The sequence below is a fragment of the Salvia miltiorrhiza genome, unplaced genomic scaffold (assembly GCF_028751815.1).
Source record: "Salvia miltiorrhiza cultivar Shanhuang (shh) unplaced genomic scaffold, IMPLAD_Smil_shh fragScaff_scaffold_43:::fragment_1, whole genome shotgun sequence".
Taxonomy (NCBI): Eukaryota; Viridiplantae; Streptophyta; class Magnoliopsida; order Lamiales; family Lamiaceae; genus Salvia; species Salvia miltiorrhiza.
In genome coordinates this window covers 94893-115855 of record NW_026651459.1, presented here as the reverse complement: position 1 = coordinate 115855, position 20963 = coordinate 94893, and the positions used below count along the sequence as shown (strand labels likewise).

At 35.1% G+C, this 20963-nt stretch overlaps 1 protein-coding gene and 1 pseudogene across 1 annotated transcript; both read right to left on the bottom strand.

Annotated features, from left to right (window-relative positions):
- Positions 1–545: 545 nt before the first annotated feature.
- Positions 546–7646, bottom strand: LOC131002975 (sclareol synthase, chloroplastic-like). The gene is made up of 8 exons (XM_057929454.1): positions 7465–7646; positions 7271–7338; positions 5943–6124; positions 3789–3886; positions 2835–3037; positions 2011–2120; positions 1822–1920; positions 546–765 (listed from the first exon to the last, which is right to left on the bottom strand). Exons 1-8 carry the CDS (start codon positions 7538–7540, stop codon positions 546–548), a joined length of 1056 nt encoding a protein of 351 aa, XP_057785437.1. The 5' UTR covers positions 7541–7646.
- A 1320-nt stretch (positions 7647–8966) lies between these two features.
- Positions 8967–20963, bottom strand: part of LOC131002974 (sclareol synthase, chloroplastic-like) — a 45040-nt pseudogene continuing 33043 nt past the window's right edge.

Genomic DNA, 20963 nt, shown 5'->3' with positions numbered 1-20963 from the left:
TCGGAACCGTATTCTGCAGTAGCCGGCTTCTCTTTCCATCTGTTTCAATTCGTTGGTTTATTATATACACGATTAATTAATTAAGTAGAAAAATTGAAGAAAATCATTTAAATATAGGGATTATGGGCCAAAAAAATACACAAACTTTGAAAAGAATTGCAATTTTCACCTAAACTTTCAACTACGCGAAAAAATGCATGAATTTATATTTTTCTTGCAATTTTCGCCTAAATTTGACTTTCAACTAAATTAGAGCTTAGTTGACCGTCGAAATTAAGTCAAGTGTATTCACTTTTACCTTCTTAGACCTCTGAACTTCTAAATATTCCTGATCATAAGAAGTTAGACCAACATCAGGTGGACTTACGACTGCCAACTAAGCTCTAATTTCACCGAAAGTCAAACGAGGTGAAAATTGCAACAAAATTATAAATTCATGTATTTTTTTGGTTTAATTGAAAGTTCAGGTGAAAATTGCAACTTTTTTTTTGCCATAATTAACCCCTAAAATATATATGTGGTGTTAATACAAGAAATAATTAAGCTTACTCTTTTACTAATTCAAGAATCTTGTAGCACTCTTGTTTGGAACCACCATGATCGAACAAATCATCAATGAGTGCGACAAGCACAGATGTTTTAGCAAAGGCTAGGCGAGCATGATGAGACGCACGATCACCGATAACTAAGGAAGCTAGAAAATTACAAGTGAGCACAACATCTCTTCCAAACTTCAAGGTATCCAACCTACAATCTGTATACCATCTGCATCATGTAATTTGGTTTAATCAATGCTCCCTTCGCCCCAAAAAGATAGTTTATTTTTGTCGTTTTAGTACATCCACGAAAAATAGTCTCTTTTCATTTATAGACACACTATCTCACAATTTATTACCTTTAATATGTCAACGTATATCTAGCTACCTTTTCAATCATATGATGGGCCTCTTTCTCACTCATAATACAATTAGGGGGCATTTGGGTGATAAATAATCAGTCAATTGAGTGATCAGAGGCAAGTTGGATCATTAATCATGGACACAATCATACAAACCAAACAATTGATTATGATGAATAATTTTATCAATCATGCTTTATCAATTAAACTAGACGCTTCCTTAATTGATCATTCAAACAATACACTCAACTAGTTTTATTAAGGGTTATTAGCATCTAAACAGACCAACTTTGGGGGTAGTTTGATTTTGCACGTGAACTTTGAAATGAGTCAAAAAATACATGAACTTTAATGTTGTAACAATTTTGTTACAAATTCAATTTTTGCTCAAATTAAAGCTTACGAAGGTGACGTGTAGTCATCAGACTTTTTAAAAAATGACACCGTACATGACATCTTTAAAATATATCGTATAAGACATTTCTAAACATGAAAATTGAAGGGTTTTTATAGAGTTCAAATGTCTATAAATTGAATTTTTGGTAAAATTGCTACAAGTTCATGTATTTTTTCACTCCTTTCAAAGTTCATGTGCAAAATCAAACCACCTCCAAAATTGGTGTATTTAGGCGCTAATAACCCTATTAAACCATGTACCCTCTCCTTCTAGGGATATTTTTTCGAGACAGAGAGAGTACATTATAAATTTCATGTTTAAGCTATATATATAGGGTTTAGTTATATACAAATCAGATTTGTCATAGGAAATACGTTTAGATGAAACATTATGAATTCAATATGAAAAATAAATTTAAAAATAATAAAATTTTCGCCACCTACGAGATTCAAATTCTATACCATGAATTCATTTAGCAAATTAAAATGATAAATCAACCACAGATCTTCACACTATCTTGGCTTACCTTTGCAATTGCTGAAGTTCTTTCTGACTCTGGACTTGGCAAGTATCAAATTCTTGCCTAGCAAATGCTAAAAAATCTTCGTTGCATAGATTAGAGAACCTAAAACAAACAAAAAATGCATGGTTTGCCTACTGTAGAAGATAGATTAGTTCAACAAAATTAAATGCTGTAAAATTCTTTGTTTTGTACCTATCTGTATCTTTGATAGCTTGATAATAGCTCATGTCATATAGGTCGAGGTTTCGTCTAACTCCCAACCTTATGGTTATGCCGCGGTAGTTATTCAAGTAGAATTCAACCTTGAATTTATTCAAAAGAAAGAAAACCAATTATTAGTGTCTTCTCTTTAATTATAAATTTATCATCGAAAAATTAAAGATTAAAAAAAATTCATATAAATTCCTCATTTTTAGCAAAAGAGAATTTCACCTTCTCTCGTTCCACATGTTACTCCAAGAAGGAATAATATTATAACACCAAAACTGAACAGATAATATTATCTCTTCTTGGAGTGAAAAATAGAAACAATAAAAGGTGAAATTTTATTTTGTAGAAATGAGGGATTTAAAGTAAGATTTTCTTTTATCCTTCCTTTTTTTGTCATGATAGAACCAAAGAGAACACGCCCTTAGTGATGAATAAAGGGATAATTGCATCTAAACACACGAACTTTCACTTAATTTTGGTTTTGCACACATGAACTTAAGAATTCTACCTTTAGATACGTACATAGATTTTCAATTATTATGATTTTTCATACGATTGTCAATTTTCGATGAATTAATGTCATCATAGCTAGCTGCTGCGACAAATTAATGACATCGTGACGAGCTGAAGTGGTATAGACATTTTAGGCTTCCACTCCATTGAATGTCATGCGAAAAATCAAAATAATTAAAAGTTCGTGTATTTGGAGGCAAAATTTTCAATTTATATGTGAAAAATCAAATTTAGGTGAAAGTTTGAGCATGTAGGCGCAATTACCCTATGAATAAAAGTGAAGGACAACTCACTAGTTTGTGCAATTTCTGATCAGAAATGGAGTTTGTCTGCAACTGGTGCTTGAGAAAGGTGGCAGTCCAAGCAAGTATTTTCTCAAGACTTCTCTCTTCTTCAAATATTCTCTCGTGTGCTGCTCTGTATAGCTCAATAATCATCGCCACATCTATTGTTTGCTGGCTAAAGCTCTCTTGGTTAGCGTATGGAGACAGTTCTTCTACACAATGCAAGAGAAAAAGAATACAAAATATTGTTCATAGATATAGAGTGAAAATGGTAGTTACCCATTTTGAAGATAGTTCTTAAAAAATATCTATTTCTTACAAAATATATAAATTATATTTATTTAGGACTTTTTAATCCTTATATATGTCGATCATTAGTGTATTTACCGCTAATGCTCGCGTGTTCAACCATAATTGATGCTAAACTGCTCGACTAGTAGTGGTCGAGTATGTCAAGCATTAATGCATTTTGTAATGCTCGACCAAGTGATTGAACTTGTTGAACGTTAGTGCATTTACCACTAATGTTCGACTCGCATCAGTCGAACAAAGTTCGTTTGTTGAATAATATGGAACAGCGACATGAAGTTTCGAATCTATTAATACAGAACCGTTCACCTATCCACTGTGGGCAAGTATAAACATGGCCACCACTGATGTGGCGATGTCACGTATATAGAAAGAGAGTTAGCATATTCAACTCCAATTAAAATTACCAATTATAGTTAACTCCTATTTGGTATTGTCACGTCAGTCGTGGACACATTTATGCTTACTCACGGTGGGTAGGTGAACAATTCTGTATATTAGTAAGAACAGCTTTATCATTTTAAGCTCAAATGAGCAATTGTTATAGTTTAATTTCTTTTGTAGAGTGTTTTTTCTTTTTTTTTTTAATCTTTGAGAAGGAATAAAAGTTACTATTGACCCCATTGTATATGTGCATAAATGAAAGAATTGTGCCTGATGAAACTTCATATCCTTTCACTCGCAAAAGTCTAAACGCCATTGCATGGATAGTAACTTTGGAATATATAACTTTGTGCTTCTGTATCCACAACCTGCAGTTTGATCATGAAGTTGAAGCATCAGCCTCTCTGACAATATTGTGCATGAACAAAAAAACGAGGTTGTTAGTATGATAAACCTCTAAGGGGCATTTATTTGTCAAGATTGATAATTAACATGTATTTTATCCTTATTATTATGAGAATTTCTCCAATGTATATTCGCATGTAAAAGAAATTACTTTAATAAACAAATTTTGATGACTGTAAATTTACATTTTGTTTTATTTTTATATGCAGATTTATAATTTCATTTTATTCTTCTGAACCAAGTGTTGAACAATTTCTAGAAAGTATAATCTTAGAAAACATATAGTTATATCTAATTAATTAAGCATGCCAAATAGGAAAAACAAAATTAAATTAAAACATATAGTTATTTCTAGAAAGTATAATCTTAGAAAACATATAGTTATATCTAATTTCATTTTGGTTGTTGTCATTATATAGACAAATTTGTTAATTTTGCTCTTGTAGTACCTGTCAGTGTCTGATACTTCGGCTAGTACAGTCCAACACGGGTTTGCAGCTATATATTCGTTTTTGAAGTATATCTCATGGGTTTTAGATATACTTGTTTCCTGAGTCTATAGCATGCACGTCTCCTTGGTTATTTGAAGATAAGAAGTCATCAAGAAGAGTCCTTGGTTCACAATATCTCTTCTAGGGTTTCCGTCGCCACATCTATACAAGACGAAGAGATCATCTTTTGAATTGTGTTGCATTTATTACTCTTATTCAGTGTTTAAAGAGTTGTTTGTGAGTGTGTCGAGTTCGTTCTGTGCGTGAGTGAACGAACTAGTGAGTTTTACTTTTACGTTTGTAAGCAAAGTCTGTGGTGTTTTGGGTTTCTTGTTTTTCCCTTTACCAGCCTGTTGGTGAAGATTATTTCGTCGGTGTTGGTGGTGAATAAGGTTTATTCACGCTTAGAGAGTTGATTGTTGTTCTTCTCTTAATTGTTTATGGTAGTGACGGTTTGGAAAGATATCGTGGCTAGAAGGCTAGAGAGTCTGTCGTATAAGCCCTACATATCTTATCATCACTAGTAAACGATTTACCCCTGGGCATGGCCCCCCAGGCGTAGGTTCTTTAACCGAACTGGGTGAACAATTTTGGTGTTCAGTGTTCTTACTTTCTGTAATACGTTTACTGTTACTTTGTGTGGTACGTTATGTGATATATTGTGGTTGCGAGGTTTATGCAATTGGATAGGTAACTATTTCGGATATGAAATTAATTCTTGTTTATGTTCCATGTTTCATGTTTGAGAATTAATTTTAATTTCAAGGATTCTAACAAAATTAAACTCGTAATGAAATTATTAAATAAATCATGTGAATTGTGTGGATGAAATTTTTTAATGGATACTACTATCTTAAGTTATTATTAAAATATAAAATATATGTATACCATAACAGAGGTTTAGATTTATTATATGTATGCTATAGTAAATTACACAATTGTCCTTATATTCAGTATATACGAGGGATATAATAAACAAATCAAATTTTGGTAAAGGTTAAGTATCAAATACGCCCCTAACATAGAGACCCTTATCACGTCTAGCACCCTATAGTCGAGGTCGGTTCAACTAAACCCCCGAAGTCCTTAATCTCGTGCAATTAGCCTCTCCGACTTAACGGCCGTTTAACACCGTTAACTATTTTAAATTTTTTTTTTATTATTTCGTTGGTGGTGGGACCTACGCCTACTTCTTTGCCAAGCTCACCGGAAACACTTCTCCACCGTCGCCGCAGCCGCAACATCGATGTCAGCAGCATCGAGCTCTGACTCGTGCACCTCCCAACACTTCTCATGGCCGATGAAATCCTGCTTCCCCAACCCCCAACAGCCCCACCACCTCTCTGCCCTCTCCACCATCACTATCGGCGGCGCCGACACCATCATTTCGAGCCTCTCCGATGACCTTGTCCTAGAATGCCTCTCTAGAGTCCCTCACTCAACCCTCCCTTGTACTATTTCTATCTTTATCTATATGGATATAATTTCCTATTAATAGGGTAAAAAACGAAAACAATTCCTTACTTACTTGTATGTGTCGTCTAGAATAGAGTTGATTTCAGATTGGAAGTATTGGTCGACTCCCAACCTTTGAAGGGTGTCGATTATACACAAATTAGAGGGTATATTATTCACAGCTTCAACAGTCGTAGTTGCCGGAATACTATCGTCTTCCCCCTTCAACTTCTCTTTTATTTTTCCCATCAAATCCTGAAAGAAGGATATTTGGTTAAGCAGAATTAGACTTTAACTATTAGCAATTTCTCCAACGCAAGGGTCATCCAGTTAGCATATGTCTATGGGTGTAATCGAATCAAACCGAACTAATTAAGCTAAATCTCTACTTCAAGTTCGAGTTTTTATGTTTCTAATAAAGCTCGAGTTTTAATCAACCGAATACTTAGAGGCTCAAGAGCCTATTTGAACTTTCTAAATTCAGAATGATACTCCCTTTGTCAATTAAAAGTATGATGTGATTTGGAAGGTATAAGTTTTAATAAATGGATGTGAGATGTATATATTAATAAATGGGTAGTGAACAAAATATGTTTTTTCGTAATATTGATCGCGAATGATGTTGAAATTATAAGGATATGCGTACCAAAATAGAAACATTGTACTTATTCTGGACGGACTAAAGTGGTAAAAAGACCATATTTTTCGTGGACGAACAAGGTATTATTTTTTCTCAATAATATAATATCTACTAAAACTCGTTATTTTCTTAAGTATAACAAATAAAGTTAATTTATGGTATGGCTAGTATATAGGAATGGAATAAGAATTTCTTCATTCATTCACAATCCTATGGCTGATACAGCTTTTATAATGGGGATTGAATCAACATTCCCGATAAAATACTTATTCCCATGAATATGAGATTAATCACTCGTCCCCTCCCCCATGATATTATAAATTTTCATGAACATTGGATTACTCAAAAATAAAGTTTTATTTCTTTTTTCTTGAAAATATTTTTATTTCTTTTTTACTTTGCCAAATTAAATAATAATAATAATACTAATAATAATAATAATAAATTAATAATAAATAAATAATATTAATATTAAAATAAATAATAATAATAATAATAATAATAATAATAATAATAATAATAATAATAATAATAATAATAATAATAATAATAATAATAAATGATAACAACAACGACGACGACGACAACAACAATAATAATAATAATAATATTGTGTCAAAATTCCCCTTATTAAATTGGATCATATATAAGAAAATCAGCTTTTAAAATACGATCTCTATTAAGATTTTTGTTATGTGTTCGTCCTTGTCTACAGCTAGCCTTGATAAAACTGAAAACAAGATTTTGAGTTGGCAACATACCGTTGTAGTAAGGCTGCATTTAACGTTGAGAGATGGCTTATTGGTGGTGGGCATCGGAAATCCTTGCACTGCAAAGCAAACAAGATATTAATTTATACGTATATATATATATATAATCAATCATCACCAAACATTAATTTAAATATATATGCTGAAATCATCAATAAATTAACATCTAAAAAACGCTAATTAACCTCGAAAAATTTCTCTCCTGGTCCCAACTCTGTGGCCGGAGAAACGGGTAACTCCGGGGTTGAAGGCGAGTGACATTTTTAGTTCTACGGCGGCGGTTGCCGGCTCCTATATATATTTTCTTTTCTCTGAGTTCGTTTGTTCAAACATCTATCTATAATTATAATTTGGTCAATGTTTCTTCAACATTGATTAATGCAGCGGCAGCAATATTTATAATTTATGTCTATAATATGGCAGCATGCATATTTATAATTTATTCAACGTTTCCCAACATTGACTAATGCACTCCACACTCCACACCCATCGCGAGTTATTTTGGTTTTGAGATTTTCAAATATTTTGAATTGGCATTTTGACATTCCCAATAATATTCTTTAATCTATAATAAAATATAGTATAATAAATTATTTGAAAACTGAAAAACACCGAATTATTCATAATCATAATGAAGTACACAAACTATTATAAACTAACAAAATGCCCCGTTTTGATTTTCGGCAACTTGTTCAATCTGCATCCAAAGGCTTTGACACCCAATTTATTTTATTAATTAGTATAAATTATTATGATCATCATATCTATAATCTATCCCCCCCCCCCCCTCTTCTCCCATTAAAATTTTCACTATTTTTTTATTTTTTTATAATTTTAATTCTTTTCTAAATATCGTCAAATTTAATTTATGCATCCTTAAGTTTAAGTTTGTAAAAAATCTTTAATATTGTAAAGGGCTCTTTGTTGGGATGCTTTTACATACTAAAAAAAATATATATAATGATTTTTGAAATCAAATAATTACAAGGGAGATATCACAATTTCTATAGATTTGTCTATCACACCTTATTTTTATTATTATGTGTAAGATATATCCAAGACTCCAACCAATTCACTCCAATCTTTGCGATGTTCTTCCACGTCTTTTTGGCGCAATAAACAATGTCGCACTGTTAATAGGACAACGCTTTTCATTGTGCTGTTATTATTATTATTATTATTATTATTATTATTATTATTATTATTATTATTATTATTATTATTATTATTACTCTCTCCGTCCTATAAAAAAATATCGCATTTTTCATTTTCGCTTGTTCCATAAGGAAGTAACACTTTCATTTTAGGATATGGTCTCACTTTATGTTTTTAACCACAACTATTCATTTCTACGTAACCCCACAATCAATTCAATCAGAACCACTTATTTTCACTCAACATATTATCTACCAACCGTTTTTTTTAAACCCATATCATCCCAAGTGACATTCTTATGGGACGGAACCCTACATTCCTCCAAAAATATGTCTTTGCATCAATAATACCAATAACAATTTTTCGGGCATTAAATCAAAATAAACATGTATAACAAAAAAAGAGTAATGCTCACGTGGATTAAATGCCATCGGTGCTCACAAAAGGAGAAAGAGTATAATTAAAATCGATAGTTCGTGATTTTAAAAAAGAGTTTAGATAAATCAGGATATAATTAGTATTGTAAAAAGAATTAATTTTTTTTTATCAGAAAAAGAGGGTAATATAATTAACCACAAAGCATTGGTACCAGAAGTACCAACACAGTACAAAAGAAGAGATTAAGGCGCCCAAAACAGGGGCCAAAGTCTCCAGGAAAAGAGAACAAAAAACAAAGAAAGAGCAAAGCAAACATTTTCCCCCAATCAAAACAGTAAAACCCAGCAACTAGTCAAGAAGGTTTGTGCTTGAGAACCAAGCTCTAAACTATATTACCATGAAAGAATTTAAATTTTAAAGTGATATTTACCATGAACACAAATTTACTTGAAATTTAGGAACTATATTAATATGGAGTTGTGTGAAAGTGCTAAAGAAAGACAAATATATGTAGTGGAAGTGAAATATTCCTAATTTAATTAATTATAAGCCAAGGAAGGATTTCAAATCATCCTTCAATTGTTGAGGAGAAGTAAATTGGTCGCTGCTCGAGTACACATAACAACCAACCTTACATGCCACCATAAATATATCTTTGCATTTTCTTGGGAAAATGGTTCCTTTTTTATACACAATCTGCATCACTTTTCTCCTATGATATTCAACTATTTCTTTTATCTCTGCAATAGCTTCCTCTTCACTAACACCTTTTCCATCTCTCCCAACGGCTAGCAGAATGCTCATACTGCTTCCTGTATTCTCGTTGCGCTCCTTCTGTCAAATATACGTTACTTTAAGTTTTGGTATTGGTACTCCCTCCGTCCATAAAAAATTGTCATGTCGTGGACGGCACGGATTTTAATAAAATGTGAATGAATTTGTTAGTAGAGTAAGGGTCTCACTTTAAATAGGAGTAGAGTTGTGTGGATCCTACTATTATAACTGAAAATAGCAAATTTTTGTATATGGATGAAAAAAAAAATTGTGATAAATTTTTCGTGGATAGAGAATTATCATTTATAGCACGAGTTGCAAAAATGATTTAACCTCTCAAAAAACACGAGAATAAAAGGCCCCAAACTATCAAAAAAAAAGTTGTAAATATGGTAGAGATCAAATTTCCAAGCCATATGAGTTGTCCGAGCCCAATTTTATCTAGTGTCATAGTACTTTGCTTCATAGTTAATTACTATTCCCTCCTTTCCATTAGAATAGATTTAAATTTTTTGACACAAAAATTGAAAAACTTATTTCAAAAATAAGTTTTTCAATTTTTCATTTTAAATTTTAAATTAATCAATTAATCATTTTAAATTTATTTTTTTCACTAAAAAAAAGAGAGTCTATTCTAATGGTACATCCTTCTTGTTTTCGTTGGCATAATTCAAAGTATATTAATATATGATCACATTTTGATTTTGCACAGCAACTTAAATATCAAATTAAGAATCACTAAACTTTATAATTTTGATTTTAATAAAAAGTTGGATTTCCAATAAATTTATGCTGAGATGGCCGCCTGAAAATACTAGGTAGCCAAATCGACCAACTTAAAAAACGTCACTTTTACTTTTCAAAAAAGGGAAAATTGCACCTAAATACACAAACTTTGCCAAAAATTCAAATTTAACGCAAACTTAGGATTTTACATTTTAATACACCAATTTAAGAAGTTGTTCAATTTTGACACAATTTTGAATTCCGGCGACCGGATATTGACGTGGCAGCCGGAATCGCCCCCGGAATCGCCCCCGGAATCGCCACGTCACACACACACACACACTCCACCCTCTCTCTCTCACACCCCACTCTCTCTCTCTCTCTCCACAATTTTGAATTCCGGCACCGACTCAAAAACCATCTGCTCTCTTTGCCCCTGCGCCGCCGCCTCCTCCTCTCAGATACACTATGGACCCCGGGGGGCAAGGGTTTCCATTCACCACGCTGCCGTAGGCGTAGGGCCCGTACCCCGTGGGCGGGTGGTGGTGGTGGTAGTAGTGGTGGTGAAGGAGACGCGAGTAGTCGCGCGGCGGCGGCGGCGGGGGATGAAGAGAGGGCTCCAGGGGTGGTGGAGGGAGGAGCTGCGCTGGTGGAATGAGAAGTGGTGGGAGGGGGGCAGGTCGGGGGCGTCGGGGCGGCGGCGCCAGTCGCTAATCAATTAAAGATTTTAATTAAAAATCTTTAATTCTTATTAAGAATCTTAGATTAGATGAGTGAATCACTAATCAAATCAAGATTCTTAATAAGAATCTTAGATTTTTATTAAGAATCTTAAATTTTAACTAGTGAATCACTAATCAAATTAAGATTCTTATGTTATAATTCTAAAAATCTTACTAAGAATATTAGATTCTTACTAGTGAATCACTAATCAAATTAAAATTCTTATTAATATTTTAGATTCACTAGTAAAATCTTGGATTCTTACTAGTGAAATGACTAATCAAACTAAGATTCTTACTAAGAATGTTAGATTCTTAGTAGTGAATCACTACTAAGAACCTTAGATTAGAATAATGATTCATTGCATCAAATTAATATTCTTATTATCATATGAACTACAATAAGATATATGTGATAATTGATGGAATCATTCGGTCATCATACCTCAAATTTTACCTTATAATTCTTAGATTTAAATGAATTCTATTTTTACAATATTAAATCTCATTGTCAAGATTTATAATTGCAGTAAAAATCCCTTTTTAATGGTAGTATTTTATAAAATAAATATTATTAATATTCATATTGTCAATATTATTTTTTGTAATATCAAATCTCAGGCACAGAATTTATACTTTATAGAAATCCCATTTTACTTGTAGTATTTATATAATATATAATCTTATTATTACTTGTAGGATTTTTTTAGAATTATTATTATTTGTTATTGTCCAAATTTTCTTATTAGAAATTACTTACATATACTCAAACGCGTATGGGAATATGGGAATTAAGTTTAAAAATTGAAATGAACTGCTATTAAATAATTTGTTCCTTATTTCGAGTAATTTATTGGAATTTTGAGCGTAAGCAATTTCATTATATAAAAGTGTAATATAGATCAATTTCTGTCCCTATAGGTATGGGAAATGCATTTCTGTAAACACTTTACGCGGGCCCGATACACTTTGCCGCCAAAAATTTTGTGAATCATTGTAAACCAAAATCCTTACAAGATTAATAGGGGCACGTGTAATAATCCAAATGGGGAAGTGGTAATTGAGAAAACAGCCACAAAAGTTGAGTGGTATTTGATTTTGCAAACTCGGACCGGTCCATGACAACCCAAAATAAAGGCACTTTTTTGAAATGCAACGTGGCGCAATCCTAACGTTGATGTGTAATACACATTGTGTAGCTAAGACACTTCCCATAAAAAGTTTCTTAATCTCCGTATTCAAAAAAGAAGTGAGCCTATAGAGTGGGACGGAGGGAGTATATGCTGTGATCCCTAATTTAGAGCATTCACAGCAGATCTCTCAAAAATTTACTCCTAAGAATACTCCTAAAACCTCCCCTAAATTATTTTTAACTTCCATTTACAATTGCATGCAACAACTCTCCTATTTTTCAATACCTGTTTTATAAAAATGATAATTTACTCCTTTTGTGGCGGAAGAATGAAAAATATTTATGCCAACAAAAAGCAAGTGCAAATTTAGGATTATAAATGATGGAGTGTAAATTTTTTTGTGGCCCTAACTTAATATAGGTGATCTGTTGGATGATCATTCTATCTCACTTATTTTAGCTCAAATTTAAAGTTAGGATCGTTTTTGAGTGATCTGTTGTGGATGCTTTTAGAGAGGTCGGACTATTTTTACGATCTCGGAGAAACGTTACCTCAAAACTGCAAACGTCGTTGAGCAGCCGGGCAACCATCGAACCATGCTTACTCAAATCAGTGCACTCTTGACTCAGAAGCATTTGATCGGACAATTTTGCGCCGATGAATTGCATCGAAACGAGAACTAAAATTCTGTAACTAATCGACACCCACGAGGAAGACATGTACTCATCCAAGCTTAGTTGCGTGCCATGTCACGACCGGACTTAACTAAGGATAGGTAAGCCGGGAAACCGTGACTAGGGAAGGGAAATTAGGAGAGGGGACAGAAAGGGGTGATAAATAATTATAAATGAATTAAATTAAGATTTAGACATCATATGAGAATAAGTCACACATATATATAGATAATAACGAGTAATCGGTCATGAGTATCCGATTTAAGTGTTTATACAATAACTTGATTTGACAATCCAACATAATAGGATAAACTGCATCATAACTGAGTGTTCGCAGCGGAAATGAGAACGTGATACATGTATGAAGACATGTATCGCCAAGAGTTTATTTAGTAAATATGATAAAGCTCCGTACGACACCCCATCATCACTCATCACTGCTCAACCTGCACATTTAGAAATACATGCAGGGCTGAGTACAAAGTACTCAGTAGACATATGCCGAAAATCATATACATACATAATAACTGTAAATTGTCATGCCATTTCAATAGTATAACCAAGGGTTTTTACTTAAAAAGGCCCTAAGCATACTAAATTCATTTGTGATTCTAAAGTTCGTCTGATCAGACTAAGTTCTTTTGTAATCTATCATATCTGAATCTGTGTGCCGGAGAGGTGGCCACCTCTTACGGTCACTTGACCGGCCAACCCGCTAGATGACTCACGGTCACTGGTGTACACTAGCCAAGACAGGATAGCTATCAACTGCTCAAGACCCGAATTCGATTACATGATAACTGGCAAAGCCATATCAGATAGATATCATACTGAAATTAAAACATTTTATGGCAAGACAATACTTGAAATAACTTCAATTCAAAGATTTTGTCATGAAATAACTTGCTTGAACGTAACAGTTAAACTCATTTGATATATATGAAAGTAATGCCTACCTGATTGCAGTGTTTTGCTACTTAAGACAATGATTCTCTTTCCTTAGCGCGATAGGTTACTCAGGCGCTTTTGTTTATTTGAACCTTTGATAACACGAAACATGTGTTCGAGTGAATAATAGAAAAGATAACAACAAATGCAGTGAATCACTATTCACTCATTTCTCTAACTACCCATATTTCCTTAAACGACTGTATCTAACTCATATACAATCGTTCTTCTTTTATCGAAATACTTCATGTACCTTTGAGGATGTAGGAAAGCCCATTTTATATTATTCCTTTATTTATCCATTATAAATAAAGAATAATTTATAAAATATTTTCCTTTTCCCCATTTAATAATGCCAATCAATATATATATATTGCTACTATTAAAAGAACTAATAAGTCATTAATAAATTCTAAACATTAATTCCTGATGAAAATTTCATTGTGAGATTTTAGGAACATTTGTAAAAATATTTTAAAATAATAAAAGGAGTTAACTATAAAAAGAAATTTTCGAGAAGATCTAATAATTTTAATATTTTAACCATTTAATTAATAAATCTTTAATATTTCATTTATCAACTATTCCATCTAATATAATTTTACCAACAAGTTCTCATGAAATCTTTCTCCAAAATATTTATATATCTCAATAGCTCATTTATAAACTAAAAGTGATATTTTATCAACAATAAAACTTTAAAATCCTTAATAGGAATTATTTTGAATCATTTCCATCTCAACAAAACTGTATATATTCAACTTCAACTAATAAACTGCTTTTACTCCGAATTCGTATGGAGTCTAATTTTATATCAATCGAAACCTCTTTGAGTCTAGTTTAATTAAAAAAAAAGTATGTTGAAAAACTCCAAGTAGTTTAAGAGATATAGCGATTTTCCCATCGCCTACCAGATTCGGCAGTTTCTGCCAACTGAAAGTCCAGATTTTTGAAAAATAGAAAACGTTACCTGAATGAGCTCAAATTTTATATGTAGATAGCTAACACATATATCTTCATAGAATAAAAATTTGAGAGCTAAATATCAACATATGGTTACTGAAATAATTAACCTAATCATCTGCCTCACGACAGTTTTAGCAGATACGGGCAGTAGACTTCTCGAATTTTAAAAGGGTAGTAAACGAAGTTCAAATGATATGAAACTTTGTACGAATATTTACCACACTCCCATCTATACCCCAGAAATTTCCCATAATATAATAGAAACGGGAATGCATCGAAATAAGGGCGTCAACTTACCCTTGTCCAAGTGAGCACTAATGGAAGTTGTTCGCCGGGGTTTTTTTCTGGTCGTCGTTCCGCGATGGGGTTTAGCCGCGAAGGTCTACGACTTAGTTTTCCTCGTGCGAGATAGATCAGGCTACACAACGGTGGTTTCTCGATCCTTTTTCGTCGTAAGGATAGTGAGAAACGAAGGCCGTAAGTTGGCCGGTGGCTAAGTCGGGAATTCGACGTTGGCCTCCGAAGGATATTGTGGCCTTTGGTCGGGAAAATATAGAGAAGGTTTCGGCCTTTCGATTGTTGGGTTTGGTAGCCTAAAGATGGAGGAACGAGTACACGTTCTCGGTTCAGAGCCTAGTGGCCGGTCGACGAAGAAATGGCCCGGCGAAGGGAGCTCACTTGAGCTCTTGCAAGTAAAAAAAAATCTCCTAAACTCTCTCTTGCCTCACACCTCTTGCTGCACTTCTTCCTTCTGCAGAACTCTCCTCAATTTATAGAGGAGTTTCTGCAGACAACAGAATCAAAATGGTGGAAATTTTGGTACCGGGAGTTGCAACTTTTGAAGATTTGATCGTTGAAATTTGCATCCTTTGACAATTGTGATCTTGCCGTGAAATTTCTTTCTCGGCGTGCTGAAGCTTTTGAAAATTGATTGTTAAGCTATTAGTGATAGTATTGTACATTTTGGATAAATGTTGTATAGTTTTAGACGTCAAAACATTTTCCCTACATATATGTAGCGAGATAGTTGTAGGAGAGAGTTGGTGATAAACTGAACTTTTTGCAGAAGAGTTTAAGATGGAAGAAAATGTAGTAAAATGGAGCAATTACACATGCATGAAGATAATGCAACTTTTAAAAAAAATTTGCAGTAATGAGGTGTTGGAGGGGAAGGTGGAATAGTGTAGGGAATAGTGTAGGAAATAGTGTAGGAATTGATGTGTTGGATGAAAAATCGAGACATACGTGTAGTGCCGTGATCTAGTTTCTCCTAGTTCCTGTAATAATTCTCCAATTCTCGTTTAATAAATACTCGTCGTATTTATATAAATTAAATCCTCAATCTTGAGATTTAATACGTGAAAGTCGGAATTAATTCGCGACTTAATACCTTAACACATATAACGCGAAATAATAAAATTATTATGCATATGATCTCAAGTTATAATTCTAGCAATTTGATTTAAATAACACGATTTATAAAATCGGTTATAAATCTAAATTTTCTAATAATATTGATTAAATCAATAAACTGGTAAAACAAAGTCTCAAACGTATAGTTAAACCAATAAATTTAATTATTGGTTTCATTCATGACTGAATATTAAATCGCAGCTCTGTATCTCTTATACAGACTTTTGCTGAAATAATATTATCTGAACAAAATAATCACCATAAATAATTAAAAGAATTTTATAACTAATGCACATATTTAATCTAATATGTATTTAAAAGAGCGGGGCATCACATACTACCCCCCTTAAAATAAATTTCGTCCCGAAATTTGCATACCTTCGTTAAACAACTCTGGATATTTTTCTTTCATCTTGTCTTCGAGCTCCCACGTAGCTTCTTCTTGTCCATGGTGCCTCCAAAGAACTTTCACTGAGGTGATTGATTTATTTCGGAGTTGTTGCACCTTTTTATCTAAAATCGCTTCGGGTCTTTCTTCATAGCTCAGGTCTGGATTAAGGATCATCTCATTTTGGTGTATCACGTGCTTTGGATCGAAAACGTACTTCCTAAGTTGTGATACGTGGAAAACATTATGGACATTTCCTAGGCTTGGCGGTAATGCCAGCCTGTAAGCCACTGGGCCTATTCTTTCTAGGATCTCATAGGGTCCTATAAATCGGGGTCTAAGTTTCCCTTTAACTCCGAACCTAATGATCCCTTTTGATGGAGAAACTTTCAGAAAGACTTTTTCTCCATTCTCAAATTGTAAGTCAGTTCGGCGTTTATCAGCATATGACTTTTGTCTATCCTGGGCCTCCTTAATCCTCTGTCGGATTTGGCGAACGATTTCAATCATTTCACCTATTGTGTCTGGCCCTAGGATTTTTCTCTCGCCCACTTCATCCCAATAAAGTGGCGATCTACACTTTCTCCCATACAGTGCTTCGTAGGGTGCCATAGCGATAGTCGCTTGGTGACTATTATTATATGCAAACTCGATGAGTGGCAAAATGTGCTCCCAGTTTTCACCCTGGTCTAGCACTACTGTCCTCAGCATATCCTCCAATGTTTGAATCGTTCTTTCAGACTGACCATCTGTCTGTGGGTGAAAAGCTGTACTAAAATTCAATCTTGTGCCCAGTTCTTTTTGTAAACTGATCCAGAATCTGGATGTGAACTTGGAATCTCTGTCCGATGTAATTGACTTTGGCACTCCGTGCAAACGCACAATTTCTCTAACATAAAGTTGAGCTAACTTGTCGGATCCATGGGTGATTGGGATTGGTATAAAGTGCGCACACTTCGTAAGTCTGTCCACAATGACCCATATAGCCGTGTTACCTCGCTTGGATCTTGGCAATCCTGTGACGAAGTCCATTGCTATATCATCCCATTTCCATTCTGGTATCTCCAAGGGTTGTAGTTCCCCGTAAGGCCTTTGGTGTAAGGCTTTCACTTGCTGGCAAGCAAGACATCGTTCAACAAACGAGGCTACATCTCGTTTCATTCCTTCCCACCAGAAATTCTCTTTTAGATCTTGATACATCTTAGTACTTCCCGGGTGGGCAGTATAAGGGGTATCATGGGCTTCGCTCAAGATTTTATTCTTAAGTTCTTCATCTTGAGGAATGCATATCCTTCCTTCAAAGAGTATAGCATTGTCTGGTGCTTCTTGGAAATCTTTGAGATCTCCTAATCTTATCTTTTCCCGTAATTTTTTCATCTTCTCATCCTTTCTTTGTGCTTCTACCACCATTTTTCTTAAACTAGGTATTGTCTCAACAACGCCTGCTATAGTTCCAGGTGGTTTAATCACTTCTATCTTCATCTTGTCAAATTCTTTTATAAGCTCACCTTCTCTCGTGAGAAGATGTCCTAATTTTGACGTGACTTTTCGGCTTAATGCGTCGGCTACTACATTAGCCTTGCCTGGGTGGTAGTTAATACCACAGTCATAGTCCTTTACTAATTCGAGCCATCTCCTTTGTCTCATGTTTAGATCTTTTTGCTCGAAAAAGTACTTCAGACTTTTGTGATCAGTAAAAATCTCACACCTAACTCCATATAGGTGATGTCTCCAGATTTTTAATGCATGTACTACTGCAGCTAGTTCCAGATCATGAGTCGGATAATTCAACTCATGAGGTCTAAGTTGTCGCGATGCATATGCTATTACCTTGCCATCTTGCATCAACACGCAACCTAGTCCATTTTTGGACGCATCCGTGTAGATTACATATTCTTTGTCTGGTTCGGGGACTGCTAAAACCGGCGCAGTAGTTAGCATCTTCTTGAGTTTTTGGAAACTCTCCTCACACTCGTCCGTCCAAGTATACTTGATCCCCTTCTTGAGCAGTTGCGTCATTGGCCTTGCTATTTTCGAAAATCCTTCAATAAACCTTCGATAATAGCCAGCCAATCCTAAGAAACTCCTGATCTCGTTTGGATTTGTTGGCGACTTCCATTCTTGTACTGCTTCCACTTTAGCAGGATCTACCTTGATTCCTTCTGATGATACGATGTGTCCTAGAAATGTGACTTCTCTCAGCCAAAACTCGCATTTGCTGAATTTGGCGTAGAGTCGTTCATTCCTTAGCGTTTGTAGAGTGGTCCTCAAATGCTCTTTATGTTCTTCTTCATTTTTGGAGTAGATGAGGACGTCATCTATGAACACTAAGACGAACTTGTCCAAGTAGGGGTGAAAAACCCTATTCATGAGATCCATGAATACAGCTGGTGCATTTGTTAGCCCGAATGGCACAACTACGAACTCGTAGTGACCATACCTTGTTCGAAAAGCTGTTTTGGGTATATCTTCTTGTCTGACCTTCAGTTGATGATAGCCAGATCTCAAGTCGATTTTTGAAAATACACTCGCACCCCTAAGTTGGTCAAACAAATCATCTATCCTTGGCAAAGGATATTTGTTCTTGAGTGTTAGCTTGTTCAGCTCTCTATAGTCAATGCACATTCTCAAGGTGCCATCTTTCTTTTTGACAAACAAAACTGGTGCTCCCCATGGGGATACACTAGGTCTGATGAAACCTAGGTCCAGTAGTTCCTGCAATTGAATTTTTAGTTCCTCCAATTCTTTTGGAGCCATCCTATACGGTGCCTTTGATACTGGCGCCGCTCCCGGTTCTAAGTCTATGGTAAATTCTACTTGCCTATTAGGTGGCAATCCTGGCAAGTCTTCTGGAAACACATCACGGAATTCTCGTACGATATCCACATCTTCAATTGCTCTTTTTGTCTCAGCTTTCCCGTTTAGGTACACGAGGAATGCCTGAGAGTCCTTCTTATTCATCATCTTTCTTGCTTGTAGGGTGGATATAATTGGTATTCTCCTACCCATTCTTGTCCCGTGAAATTCCCAAGCATTTTTTTCTGGAAATTTGAAAGAGATCTTCCGCTCCTTGCATAAGATTGTAGCGTAGTTTTCAGCTAGCCAATCCATTCCTAGGATTATATCAACGTCCGACATCGGTATAACATATACGTTGTTTGCTATGACCTCTAGTGATCATATGTTCAATTCTAAGTTTGAGCAAACATGCGTTACTGTCATTGTTCCTCCTATTGGTGAAGAGATACTCATGTCCTGATTAGATCTTTCTATTTTGAGTCCTAGGGTGTCCACACATGCACTTGCAATGAAAGAATGTGAAGCACCCGTATCAAACAGAAGTACAACAGGTGTGTTGAGTAGCATGCCCATACCTGCCAGGTTTCCCTGGTTTTTCTCGGGCTGGTTTTGTTTGATAGCATAGGCTCTTGCGTGATACGGTTGCATCTTTTGTTGCTGCTGACGTGGCTGTGGTTGTGGCAGCTGTGGTTGATGTGATTGTTGAGGCTGCGGCAATTGCAGATGACGTGGCTGGGGTAGCGCTTGGATAGCTCTCAGATGTGGGGCTTGGAATGGTGGGTTTGGCCTTAAGCTCATCCCGTGTTGCTTATTTGGGCAACGATTTGCATAATGCCCCTTCTGGTTACAGATGTAACAACTATCACTGCCAGCCTTGCAAATTCCACCATGGTTTTTGTTGCACTTTGGGCAGGGTGAAGTTTTCTGTTGGTTGTTCCCCGCCTGATTAGGAGCAACTTGCCTTCCAAAGCCCTGTTGCTGGGGTGGTTGTCCCTACCATGGTTTCTTCTCAGTTTGGCCATTGTAATTGCCTTTCCATTTTCGTTTCCCTTTGTAGTTCTGGGATTGGGCTTGTGGGGGTGGTGGCATAGGTGTTGCCACTGGTCTTTCCCATGGCATTGCTGCCTCAATGTCTAGAGCTCTACTGAGGGATTCAGTATACGACAACCCTCCATGACTAGCCAAAGCCATCCTGATTTCATGCCTCAGACCGGCACAAAATTTTTCAGCCATTTTCTCATCTGTATCAACTAGTTCTGGGGCATATCTGGACATGTCGCAAAACATCCTATCATACTGTGTAACCGTCATCCTTCCTTGTTTCAGGTTATAGAATTCCATCTCTTTCTTCTTTCGGTAACTTTTGGGTATATATTTATCATATATCCCAATCTTGAACTGCTCCCAGGTGAGGTTTTCTAGTTGATCAGCTGTCATTGTCTTCATTCTGGCTTCCCACCAGAAGTCAGCCGATCCCGTCAGTTGGAAAGATACACAGGTTAAACGTTCCTGGTCGGTGCAGCGCAGAAAGTTGAAGATGCGTTCGATTGCACGCACCCAAGTTTCAGCCTCAGCTGGATCTCCTGTACCGCTGAATACAGGTGGGTT